Source organism: Crassostrea angulata, chromosome 2, assembly GCF_025612915.1.
Source record: "Crassostrea angulata isolate pt1a10 chromosome 2, ASM2561291v2, whole genome shotgun sequence".
Taxonomy (NCBI): Eukaryota; Metazoa; Mollusca; class Bivalvia; order Ostreida; family Ostreidae; genus Magallana; species Magallana angulata.
This window is the reverse complement of record NC_069112.1, coordinates 25,669,241-25,692,194: the sequence shown is the minus strand read 5'-3', so window position 1 is coordinate 25,692,194 and position 22,954 is coordinate 25,669,241. Positions and strand designations below refer to the sequence as shown.

At 32.3% G+C, this 22,954-nt stretch overlaps 3 protein-coding genes across 6 annotated transcripts; 2 read left to right on the top strand and 1 right to left on the bottom strand.

The window, feature by feature from the left end:
• Positions 1-392: 392 nt before the first annotated feature.
• Positions 393-2,356, bottom strand: LOC128171782 (complement C1q-like protein 4). Of its 2 annotated transcripts, none has more exons than XM_052837567.1 (2): positions 1,882-2,356; positions 393-1,389 (listed from the first exon to the last, which is right to left on the bottom strand). In XM_052837567.1, exons 1-2 carry the CDS (start codon positions 2,354-2,356, stop codon positions 983-985), a joined length of 882 nt encoding a protein of 293 aa, XP_052693527.1. In that variant the 3' UTR covers positions 393-982. The 2 variants fall into 2 exon arrangements, with proteins under 2 accessions (XP_052693527.1, XP_052693529.1); XM_052837569.1 differs by having other exon boundaries at positions 2,044-2,356.
• A 3,109-nt stretch (positions 2,357-5,465) lies between these two features.
• On the top strand, positions 5,466-11,149 carry LOC128171796 (putative 2'-deoxynucleoside 5'-phosphate N-hydrolase 1). 3 transcript variants are annotated; one of them, XM_052837584.1, is made up of 5 exons: positions 5,466-5,607; positions 9,684-9,850; positions 9,950-10,021; positions 10,433-10,543; positions 10,729-11,149. In XM_052837584.1, exons 1-5 carry the CDS (start codon positions 5,576-5,578, stop codon positions 10,827-10,829), a joined length of 483 nt encoding a protein of 160 aa, XP_052693544.1. In that variant the 5' UTR covers positions 5,466-5,575; the 3' UTR covers positions 10,830-11,149. The 3 variants fall into 3 exon arrangements, with proteins under 3 accessions (XP_052693544.1, XP_052693546.1, XP_052693545.1); XM_052837586.1 differs by lacking the exon at positions 5,466-5,607 and adding an exon at positions 8,507-8,677; XM_052837585.1 differs by lacking the exon at positions 5,466-5,607 and adding an exon at positions 8,509-8,695.
• A 4,723-nt stretch (positions 11,150-15,872) lies between these two features.
• Positions 15,873-22,493, top strand: LOC128171755 (uncharacterized). The gene is made up of 3 exons (XM_052837520.1): positions 15,873-16,467; positions 16,587-16,634; positions 18,583-22,493. The coding sequence occupies exons 1-3, from the start codon at positions 15,873-15,875 to the stop codon at positions 22,362-22,364; spliced, it is 4,425 nt and encodes a 1,474-aa protein (XP_052693480.1). The 3' UTR covers positions 22,365-22,493.
• The last annotated feature ends 461 nt before the right edge of the window (positions 22,494-22,954 follow it).

The following is a 22,954-nucleotide window of genomic DNA, read 5'->3' as shown; positions in this document are numbered from 1 at the left end:
ATTTAAGGTAAAGTGGGTCAGCTAATATTGCAAACTACCTGTATTTGAAAAGTAGAAAATAAGAATGGGCTATGCAAAAGTTTAAATCTTTTGAAAACCGTGCGTGTGTTGAATGGGGAGTGGATTATTCACATGTACTAGAACGAAAGAAGGAAAATGTAAAGAAAACTTTACATACAAATTCAAACATGAAATAACAATTAGGATTAATGGAATTTGATTTGTTGAATCATTTTCCCTATATGAAGATGGTGGTTTGGATATAAGTAAGGTTTGTGTCATTGTATGTCATGTATGTACATATTTAAACTTGTCAGTCTGACGAATGAAGTAAAAATAATCTTTGAAAAAAAGAGACTTTGTTGACTTATTCATTGACAGCTTGATAAACAACTATATATTAAACCGATTTTTTTATTTGAACTTATTTGCAAATGATTTTTAAACGGTTTAACAACCCAATGAGAATATTAAAACAGCAGCATTAAAGTACACATGTTAGGCAGCATGCCTGCATAAAGGCTTCGCTTACAACTGATAACATTATTTCAGGTATTTCCTATTGCAGGTTTGTCAAAATAAAGATTAGATTATGATTTATCATAATTTAATCATTTTTGTGTGTTTTACTAAACTTTGAACTGTTATTAGTAACTTTGTAACACACGATGTGTAATTATCATTTTTTTTTACAAACATTAATGTATGATATACATTTCACCATTTAAATAAAACCCTGATGTTTGGAAAGATAGCTTCAGATTTATACTATCCATTTAAATGAGGAAAATCATTTAGCTGAACAAAATTACACCATAAGACCTTAATATATTACTTTGATTTCACAAATATTGAATCAATTGATCAGTAACCCCCATTTCCACGCCTCTTGATATAGATAAAGAAACAATAATAAATACATATCCTAGTAACTAGCGTATATCGTCAACCAAACTTCTGAATATTATTCTTTGAACGTACACTAGATGACAGTCCAACCACTGAAAGAAGAAAAGTAAGTAGGGCCGCTCCATAGAACACCGTTCAACACGGCTATGGGATGGGTGCGTACATACACCCTGTCACCCTCATTAAGTTCCACCACGGCTACACTTGAAGTATGGCGGATATTGTCGTCCCCTTGTCCGCTACAGAGCATGTCTCCTACACTCCGTGAATTGACCACCAGTTCGGAAATCAAATAGCCGCCATTACTGCAGTACACTGTCCACGAGAATGCATAAACACCTTGTATAGGACAGGTGAAGACTCCAGTTTTGGAATTGAATTTCCCGCCAGTGTTTGTGACCACGTGATCGAAGACTATCGTCTGGTTTGGTTTGGGGTGCATGTCAGTGTTTGAAAGGTACGAATAGAAAGCGACTCTATCTAAGCAAACAAGAAAAATGATTCTTTTAATGTGACGAATTATTACTTTCTGAAAACATCAAAAACAAAGTTACAATCAAAACAGCCTTCTTTATGATTCAAAACCCCATTTCCAACAAAACAAAAAAACAACAAAAACAAACCAATACAATCCCAGTGCTCATTATTATACTTTTCTGTTAACTTTTGAAATTTGATTGGTTAATACGCAGTTGATAATCCGTTCTATTACCCTTAGCGTTATCAACACACTTGGCAACGGGTAAAACAACGAATTGTTACATGCGCATAAATTTTGCGCGTACGGTTAGCCGTAGAAATCACATTCATTATAATAAAATAAAAAGGGCCTGTTTAGGAGGATAACAGTTGAAATTGACACCGCTCGAAAAGCATTGGCCTGTCAAACAAACACTATTTATATAATGGAAGCTACAGAACATTTCAACTTTTCCCCTCTTTTACATGCTAGCGTTACTTTCTTGTCCTTACCGCGGTCAATGTTTTGAACATCTTTAATTAAGCTGTTTGCATCATGTATGCCATGTCGACGTTTAATAACTTGCTCGTTTACACCCATTTTGGAAACTGTTGACCTTTTAGAAGTTATTGCAACGGAAGATTCAGTGTTTTTCCTGTCGAAACTTGACTTACTGTTAAAACTGTTTTTGTGCAGCATTTCGTCTTGTTGTCTTTTGAAAGCAGACTGTTTTGAGGTTGTGCACGTTCGAGCAGATAATGCATTAATGAGGTCTTCGTGTTCTCGATTCTTTTTCTCCTGCACTTTTAGCCGTGACTCCAGATTTATGTTAATATGTTCTTGTGTAGACAATCTCACCTCCAAATCGGCGATTCTCTCTGTCAATTCACCGATCACAGACGTAAGTTTTTCTGTGTTGTCAGGAATGAACGCCAAACACAAGAGAGGGACTGAAAAGAGAAACCAATTGAAGAGCATTAACATCATTGAATATGGATAGGAAAAGAACCGTAGTGATTATAAGGAACGCGTTAAAATGTCAAATTTGTTATCTCTTTAGAAATGAGGGCATGCATGTAGAAAAAGATAAGAATTTTATGAATTTCGCAACTTAGCTACTTTTTCTAATAACAAACTGATTTTGCCAGCGAAATGCCAGCTACAACAGAGAAATCAAATGAATTTCAGTATGTGATCAATGGTATTGGCGGTCACGAATGTAACATTATTCTTCTAAAGTATTGGTTTTCGTGTATGTACCATTGTGCTTCCAAACATAGTTAATTGTAGACCGTTTACTGTCGATTTTTAAATAGACGCTAGGAAATAATATCGACGTCAAATTGCGTATTAGAGATCTAGCTTGTTTTAAAATGTCGCTTTTAGTTTTCTGATAATTAAATTAGACTATGATTAAAAAATTCGGCGTTCGCGATCTCATATTCTCGCGATTTGATGCAAAACAGTTGAGTCGCGAAATTTAGTACTCGTGTAAAATAAGGAATCTACAATAGTTGACACTTTAATACTACATGCGATTATCATAACAACTTAAATTCAATTTAATAACATGTTATTAGCATTTCATTCCACTCATCTCTTTTTTAAAAAAATATATTTAAGAAAATAAAATTTATTGCGCTTATACAAATATATGCAAACCATTCTCTTTTCAATCAGGTTAAAATTGCAGATTTTTTAGGCACCTAACATGATAAAACTGTCACCCGATTAAACCTACTAAGATTTGCTCTTTATTTTCCTATGTAAAAATTTGAACCCTCATTGTGGCCCCACCCTACCTCCGGGGATAATTTGAACAAACTTGAATCTACACCAACTCTGGATGCTTCTGTTCTACACAAGTTACAGCTTTTTTGGCCAAATGTTTTTGAGAAGATTTTTAAAAAATATCAAAAAATATTTAATGATTTTTAATCATCTCCCCTTCATTTTAACAAACGTAAATTCCCTTCACCCAAGGATGCTTTGTGCTAAGTTTGGTTGAAATTGGCCCGGTGGGTCTGGAGAAGAAGTCGAACATGTAAAATGTGTACAGACAGACATACAGACGGACAGATGGACACCGGACTAAACGTGATCAGAAAAGCTCACTTGAGCTTTCAGTTCAGGTGAGCTAAAAAGGTAAAGCATTGAGATACTAAATTGGTAGATTCAAAGGTTAAAAAAATACTATAACTAAATTGTTGGGGCACATAGCTTGGCTAATTGCATGAATATTTGATTAATTGTATTTTAGAAAGTATTTAATATTCGTTTTTAATAATGACAAAAACAATCAAAATACATCAAATGTTGTGTTCGTGACTATATTGTGTTGCCATGGTTACCATAAGGTTGTGACACAGAACATAGTATGAACCCTTGATATCTGAGCTTTAATAATATATACAGGTTACCTTTTGTAAATGTCACAGTTTTCATTTCAAAATTGTTAGCTAAATTCTTGGAAAAACTGTCAAAATGGCGGTCGTGAAACGGTAATAAAAACTACGCTGTGAGAAATGTACTAAGCAACTGCTAGAAATTAGAGAACAGTTTATCTGTTTTTAAAACAATTTTTTTCTCAAAGTTATTTTTTCTACACGCTTTTCTTCCCAATTACTTAAAAGTAAGTAAATGAAATTAAAACTTGTTAAATATGTTCAAACTTTTATAACATTGATGTCGTTTTTCTTAAGAGTGTGTTCTTGATAAATGAAATTGATAAAATCTCTTCACTGAAAAAGTGTCATTTGTACAGAGTATACATGTGTTTCTTGTGATCAACAAAGTTGATGATATATGTGCGAGGATCGCAAACCTTTTAAGGGATTTTGTAGGATGTTTAAATTTTGTTTCATGATGTATTATATATCAATCTATCTGTATTTTACAGGTATGACACGTTGTTACGTATTTTTAAAATATGATGGTACAAATGAATTTTAATTTGCTTCACAGATTAAATGGATGGACAAAAACAATAAATAAATAAAAAGAATAAAATGAAAAAAAAACAGTTTACCTTTTAAGAAATAAACAGTATTCATAAAAGGTATTTCTTCAAGTAAATGATATTATTTGTTCCAAAACCTTTGTCACTTTGTCTTTTTTCATCATTTTCGAGTATTATTAAAATGGTGTCCCAACGAATTTACAGAAGCAAGATATGGAGGCAGTAAATATTGCTTTAAACTATTTTGGTTGCCAGAATCGTATCCAACTGCAGCAGAAAACTGTGAAAAGTAAGTTAACCAGACACCAACTTTGGTCGAACTCTTCAAGCTGAATTCATTGGAGAAGAAGTTGTATTAATTTGAAACCTTTTTAAAGCGTAAGGATGCTTGTTTACCAATTTTGTGACACAAAATATGATTGAAAAGCTGACTCGAGTTTTTTGTTTAGCTAAGAAGGTGTCGATTTTCAAATATTACTTAAAAATTACTCTACTTGAATTTTTTTTTTAGAAGAAGTCTTAAACGACCGTTTACTGGGAATAATCAAAGTATGCCGTTTTAGTTATGCCTTCAAAGTCAGCAGTACTCTTTATTGATTATACAGAATAAACCATAAAGAAAACAATGCACAATTAAAAATAGATCTTGTTTAAAGTGCATGTTTACCTCCTGTTTTTTTTAATTCATGCGTGGGCGTCTGTACATGTAAAAAGGCGTTGGACCATGTTCAAAAGGTAACGCAAATATTCGCTGACGAAGTCATTGGAAAATTGTCCTTGTTACAGGACAAGTAATTCCTCTTTAAGATATATCTAGCAAAAAAAAGGATTATTGTTAGTATGCATTCAGGTATGACAAAATGTTTATGTTCTCTACTTCGCCTTATGGTCCAACCACCTGTGTTAAACATAATATGATACTTTATTCAGATCATAAATGTAAGTGAACACAGATGTAAGAAACGCAAATGTAATATGGAAGGTGTTTGTTTTTTAAGAAAGAAATTACCCTACAATTAAATGTTATCACCTTTTGTCGTTGTTGCTATAAAAGAGCAGGTATGTAGATCTCCTTAAGAGGTAAACAGCATAACACCGGATGCATCTGGTAAAAAATAATCCTTGTATTTACTTGGTTATGGCTGTATAACTCCCAACACACGATTCTCACGTGGAGTTTTTTTGGCAAGTCTTCAAGAAACCTGTGCCATACACTTATAAATGTTTATTTCATGCCTATTTGATTAATGCTTATTCTACTATCAACCAGGCACCAACTGTAAGTAGACAGATTTAAAAATCATTATTTGATAAGCATCGATGACCGGAACCATTTGATACCATTTTAGATCTCCTTAAGAAGAAAGTCTCTATATAGATACATTAGAAAATATTAGAGTTTAAAAGATAATATTTCTTAACATATTTTTTACAAAAATACAAATTTATAGCCTTAATCTTTATTTGTAAGAAAAGGTAAGGTAGATAGGGTGGTTAATTTTTTGACCACCTACGCCTCTTAAACTGTGATATAGGCCTATAATTTATCATGATATGTGTAAAACCATATTAATTAAATTGATGACATATTAAATGTATATGCATAATATAATAACATATGGTATCATATCGTTAATCATTGCATATTTAATGATTTGACTAAATATTGTACTACAAGATCTTGGCTATAAAATGGTAACGGCATAAATCGATATAAAGAAAATATTACTTTAGTATTATAATTGAATACCTGGTACTAGTTTATAAGGTCATGATTATTAAAATGTCATCTCTAAATCTTTTTTTAAAAGTTTATAATTTTTTAACGAAAATTATATATAAGGTTTGTTAAAAGAGTTCAATATGATTCCTGTCCATTTTCATATCGGAGCAATAGAGATCAGGCTCCAAAAAAGATACTCAACGAAAAAAAAAACCCACACAAGAGGGGTCTTTCTTCAGTGGGAGGTATTTCAATGTTTATGATGTGAATTTGTATCGAATCTCTGGTCATTATTCTAAGGTTCATAAGTATACGGGTCACTATTCTACAGGTCATTATTTTACACGATCATAATTCTACAGGGGCACTGTTCTGTAGAGTTCCTTATTCGTGTCTACCACGGGGAAATGGAATTATTTTCATCCATGTATCTTTCGGAAAAAAACATTTTCCTGCCCCAGAAACGATTCCCTCACCTTGACTGATGTCTGTATTTACAATGTTATGATGCATAATTTAGCTCCTAAAAAGTCAAAATCTTGATATGTTTTAAAATATGTCTTAAGTACGAGGGTCAATCAAAAAATACGAAGACAATGTGGCTGTCTATCATATATTTTTCATGAAAGTCATACTTAACAGATTAATCTGTGCACCAACACTTATGTTATTGATATGCGAAGTTTTAGTCCATTTGATGAAACGGTATTTTTGTTACCCCTTTTTAAAAACAACATGTTTTGTCACCACGGCGCACGGTAACATTCAAAACATGACGTCAAGATTAAACACGCACAGTTTATAGATAAACCCATCTTTATATCACGCTTAGTCTCTTGTGCCTTTCTCCTTACAATTTAAAATGGCACTGAACCACTTAACATCTTATTTGCACACATTTGTTCGAGAATCATAAGTTAGTTCTTCACAGTTTTCATTTTCTAACCGTGTATCTCTTAGTTTACAGTAAGGATAACCCTTAACGCCGGTTGACGTTTATTATAACTTACTTACTTTTTTACCAAATATTTCCAGATATTCTACTCTATTTCGGACAGTTTGATATTCAAAATACCACCTCTACAAAATTTATTACAGTTAAACACAAACTTGCAAAAAATTGTTGACTTATTTTTGGCACCATTGAGCATTTTCACAGCTTGTATCGTCCTTTTCCTGAGTTAAATATGTTTTGTTAGTACTTCTCGTTGCGCCGTGACGTCCGGCGACGTTGATGTTTTAAGTCAATTCTAAAGAGGACTATCTGTCTTTAGTTACTAATATCTGTTCGAAAAATCAATATATCCCGTCATAATTTTGAACATAGAATACCATGACAATACTTAAATTGAGGTTTCAATATTATTTGGTTTTTAGCCCGATTTATAGAGATATTATTTTCAACATTATATAGTTTATTGTTGACATAACACAAATTTTGACCGTGCGCCGTGACCTCATTTTTGCAGGATTAGATTCTTAATAATTCTTAGAAGTAAATGAATTCATTAACTTTTTTTCTTGCAAATTGTTTGAAATTATTGTTAAATTGTGTCTACCAAATTTAGTAATGATATGGCGTTAAGTAACATAGCTATGACAAAAGTCTTCGTATTTTTTGATTGACCCTCGTAGACATTATAATCTACATAATGAATGATTCATTAGATAATGTCAAATAAACAATCTCTAAGCAACAGTTTTTTTTTACCATATTTAAATGTACTGAGCATGTTTTCACCTATTGTTAAAAAAGAGATTTGGTGTCGTCAATACAGCCACTAATAAAACCATCAACCGGTTCCCGTAAGTAGTAAGTAATGAATGTATTAATGTAAATATTATTCGACAGAACTTCATTAAAATTGATTAAATTGTCTATATATCTGTTAATTTTGTTTTTGAAATAAAAATGCATAAATTGCATCGTCTTACCATGTAAAACTCAGAGGTTGCATTAACGCGGATGGAAATGTTTTCGGTTGATTTTTCGTAGTATTGAGAACATGTTGTAGGATTTTAAAACTATTTGCTGATTAAGTGATAAGTGTTTTCCGAGTGTCATGATAATAGGACAGTTTTGAGAGAAATTCAGAGGTAATGTAAATCCTGTTCAGAATTTTATGATTAAAAGAGTAGACCAACCAATTTACCTGAGTTTTCTACCTGTCAACCAAATGAATTCAAGCGAGCTAATGAGTAATTATGTTTGATTCATCTTTAAAAAATAAGGGCATGAGGAAAAAAACCTCGATGGTAACCGATGAGACAAAAAAACAAGGTGTATTATGAGAAAGGTAAAAAATGTGTGCAGTCATCCAGAACGATCGATGTCGGTAGCTTTCAACTGTTTAAGACGTGCTGCATTTTAACAATGCTGTGTACACGAACCAATGAAATTTTGTCTATCTTCGAACAATGACCGATACAAAGTTATCCTAAGGTAACCATCAAGGAATCGGATACATTTGTTTTTCATGAAAACCACCTTGAACTCAGTTGAACATGTTCTTACGATTTTCATTATTTGGGTTTTACATGCTCTTGGCTCTCAATTTTGAAAGTTTCATGAACTTTGGGATTTAGATATACTTGTGTTTTAGTGAAGAATATTTTCATCCTACAAGTAAGAACGCCATTAACTGTAAGTTGATTGACTTGAACATTATTATTTAAACGTAATACGTGCATATTTGTACTAATTGTCAAGGAATGTAATGATAATTGTTTTAAAAAAAGAAATAAAAAAAGCATACAAATAATCAAAGTACTGAAGTACTGACGGGAGTTGATTTTATCGATTGTTGTTTATTCTAATAATCAACGATATGTTATTTTGCTTGACAAGTAGTTAATAGTCTGTATTTGAATAAGGACACTTTATAATATAATTTCGAAAAAAAAAATTATGAATCATGTTGTGTAAAATTTAAAAATAGAATTGATTCCATCAAACTATAAATCAGTAATCGAAATATTTCAAAAACATTGTATGGATCCATGCAATAATGAGCTCTAGTCTCGTTCAACCAGATGCTCGGCTGTCTCCGTTAATCTCCGACAAGCAAGAGGTACTCTCTGTCAATACCAGGTCGTGATATCTTGATGACACGATCTTTAAATATAGACTGACTCTCTGCTTGTCGGTGATTTATGGAGACAGCTGTTGGTTGAACGAGATAGTGAACTCCGGCGTAGATATACATACGACTGCAAAAATATCTAAGTTGTTCGCTCTATTTAAAAATCTGACTATTTTTAAGATATTCTTAAATAAGTTTCATTATTTTAAATGCATCAGCATACATTACATCGAATCTATCGATTATTTTCAAGAATTAAGTCTTGTCAGCGGTGATGATTTGTGCTTAGGTCCAAACACTGTTTCAGTTTCGGTTTGCCAGAGTAACTGCATAGAAGAGTTGATTAATAATCAACTCCCAAAATGGTCTTGTTTATATTATAGTAGAACTAATAACAGGGTAATAATTTGAATACAAATGATTATTCGTTTATCATCTGTCGAATGTGACTCGGTGATTATTTCAATAGCACCTTTTAAAAAGGAAAGATTTAAATTTAAAAAGAAGGTACATGTATCAAGAAACATTGAATAAAACTATTTCTTATAGCGGGACAATAACAGTGAATACCATGACTGAAAAACATACAATCTACTTTGCCGGAAGAATCACTGGAGGGAGAAAGTATGCTGATTTGTATCTACGAATTGTTGAGCAGTTAAAGACATACGGCAAGGTTTTGACGGAACATGTGGCAAACCCAACAGTTGAAGCCGGTGAAATAAAACTTAAAATATTTTTTACAGTTATTGAGTGTATACAATCGATATGGATAAAATATGGCAAATGCGGATTGATTCGTTTTACTTTTGCAGATGAAGACAACGCGGGATTAACTGACGTTTTTATACATGATAGGGACATGGACTGGCTATATGAATGTGACGGTAATATTTGTAAAAGAGAAAAAAGACCTAAATTAATGAGAGACCATTCTTCTAAGGTTCTTAAACTCTGAGCTTGCTGAATCTTTATTTTTCAATAAGTCATATGATTAATAATATTTGAATCATCTTCCATGCAAGGCAATAACGAGAGGAAGTTTTACAAAGTGATATATATTGATTGAGTTAAATAACCCCCCTAAATAACAACAGATATTTGCATATATGCTAGCCACGTTAAACAATTACGGATATTTTATCATAAATTTGTAATACTAGTATATGATAATTACAACGGTATAATTTAATGATTAATTTTGTATTTATCGATGTATTTCTATTTGACAAAATGCCATTGCATAACAAATTATATAAAATCACAAATCAGTGTTTCTCTTTCTCTTCCCATGGTAGTCATTGTTGCTGAAGTAACACAGAAGTCTTTAGGAGTGGGATACGAGATTGGAAGAGCGGTTGCTCTCAACAAACATGTTATTTGTCTGTTCCGTTCTGATTCTGAAGAAAGTAAGATTTTAAGATTTATATTTACCCGCTAAAGACAACATTCCAGAATAGAATGATGTTTGCTAATTTATCATTCTTAAATTCGAATTGTTCATAACCATACAAAAGAATAATATAATATAATAATATATTCTTCCGATTATTTTGTAGTTTTTTTTTTACTATCGAGCGGTTTTGTTTTGCAGGGTTATCACCGATGGTCGCAGGAGCTGTTGGAGAAAAATTCTTCGTATACAACTATAAAGAAGATCAATTGCCTGAAATTTTTGCAAAGCATTTGAAATGAGTTTATTCACATCTTAAAATTTACGAAAAAAAAGCTCTTTGAAATTGCTGTGTAGTTTTTTTCATAAAGTTAAATACAGAGTTCTAAGTTTTTTTTTAAACGAAGATGCATGTGAAGTTGTTCAATGTTTTTTAAAAAATTGGAGTTTTCCTTGTGACAAAACATATCTCTCTTTGTTCAATTTCGAACGTTTCGTAATGAACAATTTCCACTTCTCAAAAACCGCTGAGCAAAACATGATGTGGTAATCTTTTATAGTTTTATGAACAAGTTTTGTAAAGGTTATAATAATTCATTGTTTAATTTAAAATTTGATTGTTTCAAGTGTATGCAATGGATAAAATTGTATAAAAAAAGTTTGTTTTTCATAGTTTAATCAGGATGTCAATTACTAGTAGTTCTCAGTAAGTGGGAACTGCGAAATCTTCGAAGATTGAGCAACTTTCAACTCATATGTTCCACAATTTATAAACTTTGTAGAGAGGGAAGGAAAATAGTATTTTTCAGGAATCACTCCGAAATTGAATTTTAATTGTTGGCAGACAGATTTAGGTCTGTGTATACATGTAGCAACTTAACAAAGGAAGTATGATTGATTATATTATTGTACATGTACATATGTACCTAAACGACCTTGGAGTCAATGTATGTGTTGTTTTTATTGTACTGTTATGTACTATGTTACTCTTTTTGCTATACTTATGCTTCATATATTTTTTGTGGACATCAAATAAAGTACATTTATCGAAACTTGAAATATTTGAATGTTACGTTTAATTTAGACCTTAGGCTAGTTATCATACCAACACTTAGAAATTGAAGAAGTTTTTCTGGGACATTGCAACAAAACCACTGATATTCTGATGTTTTACATTTTTTGGAGGAAACGCCGATATATGGAAATTTAATTTAACAAATATTTTATTATGCAAATAAATACATAATAGAATTGGACATCAGGCTATGCCTATTTTAGTTCTCCCCTCAAGGATCAAAGTTACGACTTATATTTCAGTAACATTTGAATTAAATTTTTGAAAGATGAAAAGGATACATTTTGTCTCCAATAGTTCATTATATATTAACTGAATAGTGGATGGCAAGAAGCTGTTTTAATATGTAGCTGTCCTTGACTGTGGTATAAGGAAGTTAAAGTTAGCAATATTACGAAGGTTATATCTCTGCTGTGGCGGTTTGAAAGGCAGAATCAAATCTTGTTTAAATACAGGAGCTATATCATAAAAATCGTGTAGAATATTAAAAGTTCTTATCCTTCCCTTCTCTTATATAACGGTTCGCATCCCAACTTTGAATACAGAGCAGTCCGATATGAGTTTTTCCAAAAAAACTGTAATTATTTTACCTGCTTTTATCTGGCCATTTTATAAGAGATTTGAATTTTCTTGTAAAAAATTTTCTCATACAATACTACCATACTCCAGGATCGGCCGAATAAAAGCAAAATAAATCTTAATTAATGCACTCCTGTCTAGTTAATGTTTCAGCATTTTTAACCTTGAACAAGCTTTTCCGTATATATATATATATATATATATATATATATATATATATATATATATATATATATATATATATATATGACCATCTAGCATCAATTTGAAAGATCACATTGTGTTTTAGATTCATTAATATAAATAACATTGAAACCTAAATGAACAGGAAGATGATTATTTCTTGACCGTCTTGAACAGTTTTTATTACAAGTTTTGTTAGGGTTGAAATGCACAGACCATGTGGAAGCCCATGTATCAATTTTATCCAGATCATCTGTTAATGAAAATGCTGATATGTTTACATCATTATGTAAAAAAATGACATAACAAACCGTCAACCTTCTCAAAAAACCATAATACGAAATACAAATTCAAAACAGAGCAACACGGACCTCCAAAATGATAGAGGTAGGATCAGGTGCCTAGGAGGAGTGAGCATCCTCTGCTGACCGGAGGCACCCGCCGTGTGCTTTTTGTCACAATTGGGCATGTCATAATCTAGGTAAATGTTAAAACCGAGAAAATGTCATAATATGGAAAAATAAAACGCTGATGATAAAGTTTGTCTTTGATAGTCAAAATACAAACCTTGAAACATGTAATTATGTAATCGAACCCCCCCCCCCCCCCGGAAGAGTCCGTAGATAATTAGATGTTAATTATGGTCTAACATTAATTAATGGGGACTGCTCAACAAAAATGGAAAAAGGAAATTTGATTAGTCAATCGACAAAATTGGAGAAACGCCAAGTTTACCATACACCCTTACATCGACATACCTGTAGTGAGTATGATGATCCCAAGGTCCGATGAAATGAAACCCAGAATCAAATGATATACATTAGATGGAACTAGTCAATAAGAAACCTGCCTTTCAAGTATTTTTCTTAACAAATCATCATTAAAAAAATCTACGGTTTACAAGTTTTAGAACATTGTTGACTTTCAAATTTAAATATTTACAAATTAGCCCCACTTTGTAATTAATAACTTGGGATTTTTTAACATTTGTCAGATATTCATAGTGATAAAAACATATTTTGTTCAGATATTTTTCTTCCATATAATATTTAAGGAAATAATCCGAGAGCACAATCAACAAAGTAAAAACCTATACATTTCTTTAATATATCTCGGAAGCCCATCGGCTGTTTATTTAATTTTCAAATTGGAAAAAAAAATTCTGAATCATTAAGGTAAAGAACTTGAAACGGGTTGATATGACCGAGGGTTACACGCCGCATTGTTAATAAAATGAATGCAGCGCTACCATTTCATAAATTGGCCTTTTAAATATTTTGCACTGCTTAATCAAGCGTAAGGAAATGCTGAAAGGTTTTTAAATCATGGGACGATCACGAAATAGTATTTGCCAGGTAACGAGAGAAATAAACACGACGTGAATATATTTTTAATGTAACATAGTGCGCTAGAGGCTTTGAATGTGAAAAGGTAAGTAAATTTCTTGTTGAATCATAAAATAATTGTTTTGCCTTATTTAAAGTGTCAGCTTTACCCAAAAACATGTTTATGTAGGTATAGTGTTGATAACGATTAATAGTCTTGACCGAATTACGACTTAATGCACACGATGGGTGTGACCTGTCAGCAGGAAATGCTAACTTCTCCATAGCGCCTAATCCTGCCTTTGATTTTGTAGTGGTCCGTGTTAGCACTGCTTCTGGTTTGTATTTCTGTTGGACTTTTGAGTTTAAGTACTTTTCATTAGCTTTATCTTAATAGAATTTTATAAGATAACTGTGACAGGGAAACATTGTTCATGTAGGAAAACATATTCATTAGTCTCAAAATAGAGGTCGCAATTCAGTCAAATATATTCGATTTTGATGAAATTGTATAGAGTGTATTTGAAATGATCTAGTACTTCGTTATATCAAATACTGACTTGATTTAACGTCACACATGAAAGAATGATCTAACTTGTATATTTATTTGCATTGTTTGACTACATCTATAGGGTGTTTAAAGAATTCAAGTTTCTACCTAAGACATGATAAATACACAGTGGTTTTTGATATACAGCTCTGCAGTCTTTAGTAACACGTAAATATATAAACTGTTTTATAAACCATTGTTCATGTAAAATCAATGCTCTTTTTCAGAACAGAAATGAAATTGCATGCAAACTTTCTTAAAGGATATCAATCAACAATATTATTTAAAGCCAAATCTTTAACAAAAAAGACATCCCTAGTAAAATAAAACATTTGTTTTTAAATCACACAATGCTTCAAAGGATTAAAACGGTTGTTTTTTCATAAAGAATGAAGAGACATTTAAAATCGGTGGGTAAATATACGACACATTCTTTCCTTTGTTGTTAAATTAAAGAAAATCAAACAGATTAGCTTATTATGTTAAAATATGATTGCATAATTTTAAACAATCATGGTCAAGCTTTTCAATTTTCTTGCATAAAAATATTTCATAGTTTTTGTATGAAATTCTTGTTAACAATAAAAAATATCTCCAGAACGTTTGTTTATAAACCATACATTTTCGATACATAGTTAAAATCATATCTAAAGAGTTGTCAACGACTCCTATATATAAAATTATATATAATGATTTAAATTTTGTTGTGAATCCATACCAAGAAATTTTAATTTATATCTTCAAAAAACAAGTGGTTGTATCCTATCATCGAATCTACTGCTTCGTTGATGCCATCAGTAAACAAACTTCGGTTAAAATGTTACCGAAGGAAAAAGATAAAAAGACAAAGAAGAGTATGACTTTTCTTTGGGAAATATGGCGAATTAGTTTTAAATACATGGGTAACAACAATTGCGGCATACCTGTGTTGCCAGTGAGAGAAACATCAGATCTTTCATCAAGACTAACTATTCGATATAAGTCTAACTTACAAGTTAATTAATAATTGTTGACTGATAGAATTAGCAAACCGGCATTAAAAACAATAAAATGTCATTATGATATTAAAATGGGACAGACATAGGATGTTATTTAGGGATATCAAATAGACTTAAACGATACCTACCTTCACTAAGCCAGATATGTGTCACTGTTTATAAATTTGCCAGAATTGTTGCCAAATAATATAATTAGTAAATCTTCAACGTTTCTATGAGAAATATTATACCAATTAAAATACACCATTGATAGAATGTTATTTTATTCTTCAATTTAAGGCTGATTATTTTTTTATACAACATATTCTCTCTTACCATTTTGAATTTGTGAGAGTAAAAATATTAAGTGAAAAAGAGATCAAAATTCAAGTCCTGCAAATAATGCTTCCCAAGGCCCTAAACTATATTTATGAAAGTATTGGTAATATTATATGGAAAAGAACGATAAGTTTGATTTTATTTTTGTCAAATATATTATTCTCCTAAACTATTTACTAACTAAACATGCATATTTGTGAAAAAAAGAGGAACATTATACATGCTGCGCACTTTTCTAATTAAAAAAAGATACGACCTAATACTTTTTAAAAAGAAATCCTTTTAAATTGCAGAACAAATGGTACCGGGATTTACAAATGATGGCTAACTCGAAGTATGCATCAACGCGGGAAACCACCAACCTTGCTCGTGTAGCCCGCATTATATTGGGTCCTTGTACTGATGTTCTCTGTGATGTTCTCAAGAAAGAGATTCCCCCGTCAACACTGTCACAGATGTTTACGGCATATTTAGCTAATTTACCTAAACGAAAACAACCTCCAATTACCAAAGAACAAGAAAGGATCATACTCAATGGAAACTACTCAGACTTTGATATAACTTTATTCTATTTTCTGTTGCGGAATATATCCAACCTTCCACCTCATGCAAAACAATGGGGAAATGAACCAATCCTATGTGACAGGAGTGTGTCAGCAAACATTGAAAGAATTCGATTGATAAGAAACAAGTACGGGCATTGTAGAGATATATCAATTTCCGACACCGATTTCAATAAGAAAGTTCTAGAAATTTCCAGCATTATTCAGGATTTGGAAAAGTACCTACGCATATCAACCATTTATCAGAACGCAGTTGTTAAGATCACAAAATGCTCTATGGATCCTGAACAGGAATCTAAATACATCAAAGAGTTGCAGAATTTGGATACAAAAATTCATGATATTTCAGGTAGCTATTTTACTAAAATATACTTAAAATGATACTTTTGCATCTAACTAGAGACATATAAGCTCGTTTCTAAAAAAAAGATACACAAAGTATTCACTATAATTCTTTTTCATAAACAGAGAGAACAAAAAGAATTGAAAAAAGATGTGTTCCCGAGAATGTAAAAGGTAACCATTTTTTTACTCTAATACAAATGCAATATTCGTTTTTGAAATTTTTTGAAATCATATTTTAACAAATAACATAGCATAAAAATACAATGTTAGTAGCATGTACCTTATATATATATTATCTTTCCCTCAGACTGAAATGTCACACTTTTGTTGGTTTAAACATAGCACGTGATTTCCTCATATATCTCTTTGTTAGTTCACTGAGAATTAATATTAGGCAATATGGCCATTATTGATCGACGCTTCCCCTTCACATTTCGACATTTCATATTTTCAAATACAGAAACCACATGCCATAAATTCTTTAAAAATCTGGAGTAACTGCCCCTTGCAATTTTGTAAAATAAGGATAGTTGCCCTATGAATATTGACGTCACATTGTTGTGTCTGGAACAAAACATAACGGCCTCGTCGCAATTTGCTCAAATAGGGAGAAAACGATTACAATTGAATAGCAAAAAAAGAAACAAAAACAAAACAAAACATTGATAGTAAATATGTGTTAAGCGAAGATTTTTAAAGAGTATATGAAATGTGAAATTAGTAATTTTAAGTTTAAATGAGTTAATTTGGACAAAGTTATAGGCATCTTGTACATGCGTTTTTGTGAAAAAAATAAGTATGTCATTTGATAGTCCTCAGGAAAAACAAAACACTTATTTGTAGTCAGTCAGTATCAAACCAATATATATATATATATATATATATATATATATATATATATATATATATATATATATATATATATATATATATATATATGAAATCTTTTTGTTTTTTTTAAACAAGATGATTAATATAACGTTTTAATTAAAGAAAAGGTAGGATTCAATCAGCAGTTGTGATAAAACTGAGATGGTTTGCATTCACTTGATATGTTTATTGTTTTGTGGAAACCGCAGGGTAGTGTCATTTTAGGTTAAGGCATATACGTAAGCTATTTATTTATTTGCTGTTAATAAATGCACCGATGTGGCAGTAATGTACTATTTGATTTCATTGCATTGATATCTCTTTCAAAGGATGATCCTTAGTTGATCTGATTCAAAACGATTAATGGATCTCACGATTTTGAGTATAACAGTAAGAATACGACGCTAGTTTTTCCATATGCTTCTTTAACACCCCCGTGGAACAACTTTTAAATCAGAATTTCATAACGTATAGCTGTATATGATGTATCAAGCATCACCTTTTGGAAATGAGTTTTTTTAATTGCCAAAGTGTTTTCTTTAAAGACACGTATTTTAAATTGAGATTTAAATTACGGTGTAAATTACTGCGATTTGAGCTTTGATTTCTAGCCGGGCTCCGCTGAAAGTCCTGGCTGTAGGCAGGTAAATTGCCAATGTTACTATAAATAGCACAACTTTAAAAGTAAACACAAAAACAAAGAGCGTCAAAGTAAAAGCTTCCGATAAACCAAATAGTTACACAATGAGCCATGCTATGTCAAAAGTGTTGGCATTTTGTTTTTCTTTTAATTTCGAGAGAATTTGTCAATCCTCTTTAGTTTTCTTATCAATAACGTGTTTTAAAAACAAAAATATGCATTTTGGACACATACAATGCGCAGGAATTTTTATGAACTACTTTGCTGCGCGTGGAAGAAATGGGATCAAATATATAACGCGTGTTGCAAAATTCAAGTCAGCAACTCTTGAACTTTTTTCTACAGACAGACATATTTTTGTTTATAGCCGCTTACAAAATTTGGTCGCTCGCTCTCTGACGTTTTGTCGACATTAAAACCATAAGAGAGAGAGAGAGAGAGAGAGAGAGAGAGAGAGAGAGAGAGAGAGAGAATGAGAGAGAGAGAGAGAGAGAGAGAGAGATTTTCAGTCTTTACTACACAATAAGCATAGACACACCAAAAGAGCTCGGCTTTTAATACTTCAGTACATTGATTAATAATAGCAAGTCACATGGTTTTGTTTTTCAGCTTTATATGAAAGGGATATTTCAAAGTGGAAAGAGGATGACAGAGTGTTTTTAGAAACCCACAACTTCCCAGTGATGCTAGAGCAAGTCAGATCACAACCATACGTAACGTTTGTCGGTGTTCCAGGCTCCGGTAAAACGGCAACAGCCCGTCATATTGCTCTAATACTGCAAAAGGAAGGGTATGAAATTTTTCCAATCAAGGAAATAAACAAGATTGAAGATTATAGTAACCAAAACATTCCACAGGTGTTTGTAATCGATGATGTCCTTGGAGTTTTTGGAGTAAACGAACACGAACTTCATATGATTAATAAATACAGCGAAAGACTTAAAGATCCAATCAATCGAAAAACGAAAACCCTTGTGACGTGTCGTGAGGCAGTTTTTAGAAATGAATTGGTATCCGACTGTGTTCTGGTTAAAGGAAAGAATACGGTTCTTTTACAAAGTAAAGAAAACACATTAAACGATGACGACAAACAAGAATTACTTGAAAAATATTCTTTAGATAGAGATTTTTTGACCTCGGACAATTTGGCATCATCCTCAAGCATGTTCCCTCTTTTATGTAAACTCTTTTCAAGCGAACCGAAGTTGAAAGTTTATGGAAATTCTTTTTTCATATCACCTATTGAATGTATCCTGAAGGAATTGGACTCACTGAGAATACATAACAAGCACCAGTATGTCTCGTTAGTTTTACTTATGGCTAATAAAAACAAACTGTCAGAAAAAATGTTAGATAATGGCAATAATGCAGCTAAGGAGACAATGGAAGACAATTCGTTTGCTGAGATGAAATGCAGCATTCTAAGAACATGTAAAGTGCCATCTACAACAGATAACTTTCAATTGATCAATGCCTTGTCAGAAATGAAGGGAACCTACACAAAGAAAAATGACGATGAATTTACTTTTATTCACGACTCCATGTTTGAAATTATCGCATATCATTTTGGTCGTAAATATCCAGAACTGATTTTGCAATACGCGAGTAGTAAGTACATTGCTAGTTATGTCAAACTAGATAAAGATAACTCTAGAAAAAGGAAAAGAGAGGAAGAATGCGAAGAAGATAAAGAAAGTGAAGATAAAAAACGCATCCAAACAAGTCATGAAAGTGAGACTATCATCGACTTAAGTATAAAACTGCATGAGCCCCAATATTCAATGCTAGCTGATCGTCTGTTCAAAGACGTATATAATGGCGAATTTTATGACGTGTTCGGTAACGAAGCTTTGAAAACTCCATCTGTGTTCCAAAAGTTCATTGCATTATTGAACAAGAAGTCGTATAATGATTTATACACTTTACTTATATCTGAGCTAAACAACGCCTCTGAAGTAGATACATGGAACTATGAACCTAAAAAATATGGTGATGAGGAAAAGAAACACACAAGATTGGGCATGTTTGAATATGATTTTCTTATAAATGATACAATCATCGAACGTAGGCATGGCAGATTATATCCTTATATGAGCTGTCTCAAGGGAATACAATGGGTTATTATTTTTGGACATTATAAAATTCTTCAGTATATTTTAGATCAAATGATTCAAACAAATGGAAACATTATTGACCTGTTTCTCAGTCGCTACAATGAAGACCACCAAAGTTATTCATTTATAAACCAGACAAACATTGATAATAACGTTAACAGTAGTTGCAGTGACCAAGATGATGATGAAGCTAGTTTTATAGATAGTGACTCAAATAGTGACATAATTTGTGACACGTATGATGAACCATTTTTTGTTGAGCAATGTCGCCTGCTTTGTCTCGGTTGTTATTCTGGCGATCTTGATACTGTGCAAATATTACTCAAACATGTCAATACAGACGCTCTCAATAACAGGGTTTGGCCTTCAGGCATGGTATACTTTGAAAAAAATCCATTAATTATTGCTTGCAAATATGGATATCTAGATATTGTCATGGCACTGTTAGAAGCTGGAGCTAATATCAATATGTGCGTTGACTTTGAAACACCTTTAATAGCTGCGTGTGAAAATGGACAGCAAAGCACAGTAAGAGAATTATTGAAATCGGGTGCTAGTGTCAATAAAAAAAGTGTTTTAATTTCACCATTACAGTCTGCATGTCAGGAAGGACACGCACTTATAGTTGAAGAGCTGATAAAAGCAGGAGCTGATATCAATCTGAACGCCCCCATAATAAATGCTTGCAAAGAAAATCATTTGTGCATTGTTGAAAAATTGATAACAACAGGTGTTGATCTCAATATTTCTTTGAACTCTGAATCACCACTATTAGCTGCATGTAAAAAGGGGCATTTTAGCATAGTCAAAGAGCTGTTATCAGCGGGGGTTGAGGTAAATAAAAAACATGAAGGGAAAACACCGCTTATTGCTGCATGTGATGGCGGTTATTTTGATATTTTGAAATTGCTGATTAAAGCAGGTGCTCAGATCGATCCAAATGATAAAGATAAAACTACACTTAACTTTCCCTGTTATTGGAGCCATTTGAGTATAACCAAAAGGTTAATCGAAATGGAGTCAAAAGTCGATCTGAATAACACAAACGAAAGATCATTTATAGTTGAGTGTTTTCGTGGACATTTAGAAGATGTTAAAGAAATGATCAAACGTGGGGCTGCTGTCAATATCACGGAAGAAGATAAAACACCGCTTATAGTTGCCTGCTACAAAGCTCATATTCACGTAGTTAATGAACTGATAGAAGCGGGTGCCGATGTCAATATATGCAATGAATTTATTTCACCTCTGCAAGTTGCCTGTTATGAAGGACATTTGAATATAGTCAAAGAATTTAAGAAAGCAAAGTTTGACGGCTATGAAATTTCCAATGTTGGAAACGCTTTAATGGGTGCATGCTTTTTTGGACATATGGGTGTAGTTAAAGAATTAATTGAATGTCAAGTTGACGTCAATCAGATACATAGAAACGAAACTCCGCTATCAACTACAAGTTATATGGGACATTTAAACATTTTGAAAGAGTTGATAAAAGCAGGGGCTGATGTCAATCTTAGCAACGGAAATGGGACACCTCTGATATTTGCAAGCTATCGTGGACATATCGATATAGTCGAAGAGTTAATAAAAGAGGGGGCTGATGTCAATCAAAAAGATTGCAACAAATCACCCTTAACAGCTGCATGTGAGGGAAGACATATACGTGTGATCGAAGCGTTGGTAATTGCGGGGGCTAATGTCAATCAAAGCGATGGATATAAAACACCTCTAGCAGCTGCATGTCAAGAAAATGTTTCTTTGGTGATTAAAAAGTTAATAAATCCCGATACTGATGTCAATTCCTGCGTTAATAACAAAACGCCACTAACAATGGCATGTGAAAGAGGCCATGCCTTTGTGGTCGCAGAGTTGATTGGTGCTGGGGCGGATTTTAATCAAAGCGACGGAAATAAAACACCATTAACAGCGGCATGTGAACAAGGACATTTGCTTGTGGTCTTATTTTTGATAAATAGTGGGGTTGATGTCAACCAAAGTGATGGAAGCAAAACACCACTAACATCAGCATGTGAGTTAGGAGATTTGGACATAGTCAAAATGCTGATAAAAGCGGGTGCTGATGTCAACCAAGGCGACGGAAACAAAGCACCACTGACAGCTGCGTGTGATGGAGATAATTGGGATGTGATCAAAGAGTTGATGAAGGCGGACGTTGATGTCAATCAAAGGGATGAAAACAAAAAACCACTAACAGCTGAACGTGCTATCAATTGTTCATTCAGATTTGACCTTGACAATTTAACCTTTGATGGTTAATATAAAAATTAAAGTGACAAAGAAAAACCATGTCCATGTTAGTGAAATTAAGTTGCAATGATTGAATTTATATACTCGAGAAATTTAATCCAAATATTCAATAAAACAAATATGTCAGAATATTTGCAAAAAAAACCCTGTACTTTATTCCAATGATTGATAAGAAATGGTATCATTGATAAATATTTTTAAATAAAGACTTAAATATATTTGTTTTCGTTTTTATTTTTCATACATCTGCTTTTACATTGAGCACTAAGCAAATACTTTCATATATTGTATCAGTGGACTTTTGTTTGTTAGTAATAAAATGAATGAAAATCTATTTTAATAAGTAAGGTCTCTAATTATTAGTGACCAATGAGGAGACAGTTATTTTTCAAAACAAGAACCAAATGTGGTTTTAATTTCTGGTTATATTTAACACAATAACAGTTTAATGGTTGATTGTGTGTTGATAATTGCAATAAGGTATTACAGATTTTGATTAAGTATTGTCTGTGTAGCATTTTTGTTTGTGTATATCATAGCTACAAAAACATAGCCTAACAACATAGCCTAAAATTTACGCCAAACCATCTCATGCAATA